At 37.9% G+C, this 4,664-nt stretch overlaps 1 protein-coding gene across 1 annotated transcript; it reads left to right on the forward strand.

The window, feature by feature from the left end:
• Nucleotides 1–677: 677 nt before the first annotated feature.
• Nucleotides 678–2,701, forward strand: s100z (S100 calcium binding protein Z). Its single transcript, XM_026176888.1, has 3 exons — nt 678–707; nt 811–986; nt 2,468–2,701. Exons 2-3 carry the CDS (start codon nt 846–848, stop codon nt 2,621–2,623), a joined length of 297 nt encoding a protein of 98 aa, XP_026032673.1. The 5' UTR covers nt 678–707; nt 811–845; the 3' UTR covers nt 2,624–2,701.
• Nucleotides 2,702–4,664: the final 1,963 nt, after the last annotated feature.

Consider the following 4,664-nt stretch of genomic DNA (forward strand, 5'->3'; position numbering starts at 1 on the left):
AAGTATTTATTACGGCTATAATCCTGTCTTGGTCTCTGCTCTTGAGCTGGGTTTTTTGGTTAGTCCTGACAGTCAGCACAAGGACTAGACTAAAAGTGAATGAAAAAAACACCAATGTCCAGAAAGGCTGAGAAACTTTAGCAAATTTTACAACAAAGTGTGTCTAGTTGCAACTGGGCAGAAGTTGTATCTTTCATTGCGTAAACATTCATAGCTAATCCAGCTGAAAGGCCCATGCCTAATGCCTTAGAAAATGCAAATGCATAAATAAAAGGAATGAATGAATATTTAAAGGATAGGCATAAAAGCCATGAGATGCTTCGTGTTCATTTGTCATTGTTATGATCAGAAAGCACCTGCTCTAAGTAGTATCTCCATGCTGCCCTTTTATGAGTAACACATCAGAGCAGGTAGGCAAGTTTTAACCTATTCTATCTCTAATGAAGTATATTGCACAGTACTGAACTCACTTCAGGGATATATTAAGTTACACATGCGTCAAGGCTCACGTCTGGCTCAGGATTTGATGAATACCCATGATACATGGTTTGTTTTTCACTTAGCTACACTGATTAAAACCTGGAAAGAACTGTTGCCATGGGGGTCTCACCTGTGGAATTAATTATCCCACGTTGCATCCTCTGACTTCCTGATAAACAAGCCATTCAGAAGAGTCTGTGATCTCATTTTTGCAGGACTCTAACCAGGTAGGAACACCACTGTTATGAGCTAATAGTTGTTGTAATGCTTTTTCATATGTGTGTGTGTGCATGTGTATTTTTGTATTATTTGTTTTACATTATTTTTCAGGAAACTGCAAGCGCACCTTTAATCTCTCCAGCAAAATGCCAAGCCAGCTTGAGAGTGCAATGGATGCACTGATGACAGTTTTCTACAATTACTCGGGACATGATGGAGATAAATACAAGCTCAACAAGGGTGAGCTGAAGGAACTCTTGAACAGTGAGCTCACTGACTTCCTCACGGTAAGGCTGATGTTTAAATGCAATGATTATTTTGTTGTTTGTTTTATCTGTTTGGCATTTAGACAAAGATTTGATGTCATGCAGAATTTTCAACAGGAAGCACAATCCCTGTATGGATTTAAATTAATGGGAACATGCTGGTGTACTGAAGTATGACTATGCATTTCATTAACTGAACTATAATGACCAATAGTAATTGCATTAATTTGCTTATGGATCTTGAACACTTTGAAGTCTTATTCACTTAAAAGTCAATCTTAAGAGTGATGTGTTCAAATGATGTAACATCCTGACCTTGTTGGAGGAAATTGTTTTTTCATTGATTGCTTTCTTGCTGTCAAAGTGTAACTGCTTGTGGCTCTCGCATGACCACCATGGCAAATAAATGATGCGGGGAGAGAGATAGATAAGGTCATTTGAGATAAATCCCTGCCCCTGAGTCTGTGTGATAGCAGCGCGTACAAGCCTGCAATTTCAAATGATTGAGACCACAGCATCAACAAAACAGCCAAGGTCTAAAACCTGATGCCTTCAGATATCTTTCTTGTTACTGTCCGTCCCCCGTCATGTGGGTGGGAGGCCTCAGGTGCTCACACATCATCATCATCATCATCATCAGTGACCCATATCACCTCCAAATATAGACACCCTCGTGATGTCATCACATCCCTGTGGGCTGTAGTCACCTCTGAGAATAGACACAGTGGCGTTCACCCTGAGTTTCTGCCAACAGGAAACTTTGACACTTGACAACCAAAGCATGATACAGTACTTACTACTACATGTTCTGTCTTGATAGAATTGAAAGAATTTTAAAAAAGTAATGCAAAATTCAAATTAAGTGTGCTCTTGATTAAGATTGTTAGATTTATTTACTGATAAAATGGTAGTCTTGCATTTTTCATGTTTATGTCTACTGTCGACTCACTCAAGGTGACTTTGTATTTTAACGTAGCTTTGAGCTTTTCAGACCAAATTTAAATTGAAACTACATTAGAAAATGCAAAACTGCTGTGGTGATATTTTTTCTAATTTAAATTAACCCCCAGTGTGGATTTTAATTTTAACCTTCTGAGAAATGCTGACTTTAGTGCCACAACAGAAAGATCACTGGTGCCTTGGAGGTTAGAGGACGAATAAAAAAACGTCTTGTTTCCCAGTCATGGAGGAAATGAGCAAAGTAATAAATGTCGCATTTGATTAGCTGAGGCTCACGGGTCATTTAGTGGCAGCATCACTCTGCTCACCACCGGACATGGGGCTTTGCCTTGAGTCAATATCAACCACCAGTAACAGTCACATTTTATGCATTATTACCGGAAGCTTAGAAGCGTTGAAGGTATTTGGCTAAGAAGTTGATAATATTGGTAACAAGTTTGTTTTATGGAAAAATCATTACAAGGCATTACAAGAGTCACAAAGACATAATCATTCCAGTTGCATATTTGTTGAATCACTATCTGTTTGTGTTTTGTTTTCAGTCTCAGAAAGATCCCATGCTGGTGGAGAAAATCATGAATGACCTGGACTCTAACAAGGACAACGAGGTGGATTTCAATGAGTTTGTTGTGTTGGTGGCAGCTCTGACTGTTGCCTGCAACGACTTCTTCCAAGAGCAACAGAAGAAAAAGAAATAGGTGTCCAAAAAAACCCAATGTCCATCCACATTTTAAGCTGTAGCTGAATTGTGTCGTAGTTTTCCCAGAGCATAGGATTGTCATTTGTGGATGTAAATGTAACAATGTACAGACTGGAGCTGTTAAACAATCACTTGATCTCACATCGACCTTGTCTTTTACAAATTATTTTATTATTTTTGTTATAAATATAACTAGAAAAACCCTTTCCTTAAGCCCTCCATGGTGTTGTTATTGTTGATTTTTTTGTGTATGGAAGTGTTTCATCCAAACCTTTGTGCATAAATGTGTAATTGGTTTTCTTTTAGTTTAGTCTGCAAAAGAAAGAATAGAATAGCTTACTGTTGATTAATTCAGAGGTATTTTCCTTAAAAATGATAATGTGGTCATCTAAAAACCTTTCCTAAATCCTTACAAGATTTTGTTCCAACAGATGTCTGGAAGTTTTAAAGGTCATATGTTCATTTAATATGTTAAGGATGCAATGAACAGTTTCGCATTTACTCTTAGCCTCCGTTCCCGAAGGGGAATTACCTTTTCCTGGCACAAAATTAGAGTCGTGGAAAAATACGCAGGCCCACAGTGATTTAGCCAAGCGTTCCCCTGTAAAAGGAATAAATGTCTCACTGCTATATGCCATGTGTGGTATTTTGTGCACTTTTGAACAAGATTTGACTTCAGCGTTGTCTTTCAATAATTTCTTATATGGCCACAAATGAAACCTACTAAAGATTCTTGAAGACATCATGTTAAAAGTAAATGCACTTAATAAATGTAAATCTATCCTGTGTGACTTATTTTATGCTGATCCACTGTCTTGCACGACTGTATTATCCTGTAAAGCTTACAGTGCATTCAAACTCCAGTAAAACAGTAAATTGTTACAATATAAAATTACTATTATAGTAAATGCAACATTGTACCAAAAACTGTATCATAAGAAAACAGGTAATAGATTTAATTAAAATATGTGAAAAGCATCAGGCATTTAATGATAGCTGTTCAAGTTAAATACTTAATATACAATTTTAAAGGTTGCAAGGAACCCACACCTCTCCAAAGGCTCACAATACACAGCTGTGGAGTTATTAACTCTTTATTGTGGCACAACTGGATTAATTTGTTTCGATTTCTATCCAATTTTGAATTGAAAGAGCTGTTCAGGCCCGTTAAGGACATATAGGAAGACTACACAGATGGAGTGCAGTTTATTGCAGTGCAGTTATATATAATATGCATACAAACTGAATCAGGTAAAGCAAATGAGTTTAGATGAGCATAAAACTGAAATACTCAGCACGAGTTTCTACCTGAGTTTCCCTTTTGGGAAATGACTGTGTACTATGTCTTTATGACGCATGGTGATCCCAAGTTGGGTCCAGCTGGATCAGCCAAACACACAGATACAACATCCCCTCAAGCAGAAATGCAGATTTTTCTCACCTTGGGAAGGACAAAAGTGTACACTGAAGCTGTATTTTCTAAGGGTTTTCCTCCCTTTCTCTCTCTCTTTTTCTCTTGCTCTCAGCCCATTTCCCAAAATACCAAACTAGACAGTTCATTTGCAGTGATATTCTCAGCTGTGACGTGGACAAAATTACTGAAACAAAATCCAGAGGCAAGTCTGATGCTTTTATGTGAGCAGATGGTGCTTGCACAAACCCTCACCACGACAATGCAATTTGTCTGTGATTGGCTGTAATCGAGCAGGATAATCACCCCATGGGAAGATGCCATGCCATAATTGTGCATTTTGTTCAATTTTTAAAAGGTTGCAATCAATTCTAAGTGTCATTTGATAATTTTGAAATGTGGATATTTATATTCTCACTCGTGTGATTGCCCTCCACTTTCACAAACCTCTTCCGAATGTTCATGTGATTGTCTCTTTATTTCCTGTGAGCGTCATGTTCAGGAACTGGCTTCTAGCAGAGCAAAAAAAAAAAAACCCTACCCATCACACAAAGTTTGAGTCATCAGCCGTGATCAGATCTTCATGTCCTGTGTCAGTGTATTCATTCAGCTATTGTGGGGGGAAATG

The sequence above is a fragment of the Astatotilapia calliptera genome, chromosome 7 (genome assembly GCF_900246225.1).
Source record: "Astatotilapia calliptera chromosome 7, fAstCal1.2, whole genome shotgun sequence".
In the NCBI taxonomy this organism is placed as follows: domain Eukaryota; kingdom Metazoa; phylum Chordata; class Actinopteri; order Cichliformes; family Cichlidae; genus Astatotilapia; species Astatotilapia calliptera.

What these genes read in the sequence shown, in the direction of transcription:
- s100z (XM_026176888.1), top strand. Translation starts at nt 846, where the DNA reads ATGCCAAGCCAGCTTGAGAGTGCAATGGATGCACTGATGACAGTTTTC. An exon ending in AGCTCACTGACTTCCTCACG is followed by an intron (nt 987 to 2,467) that starts GTAAGGCTGATG and finishes TTTTGTTTTCAG; the next exon opens with TCTCAGAAAGATCCCATGCT.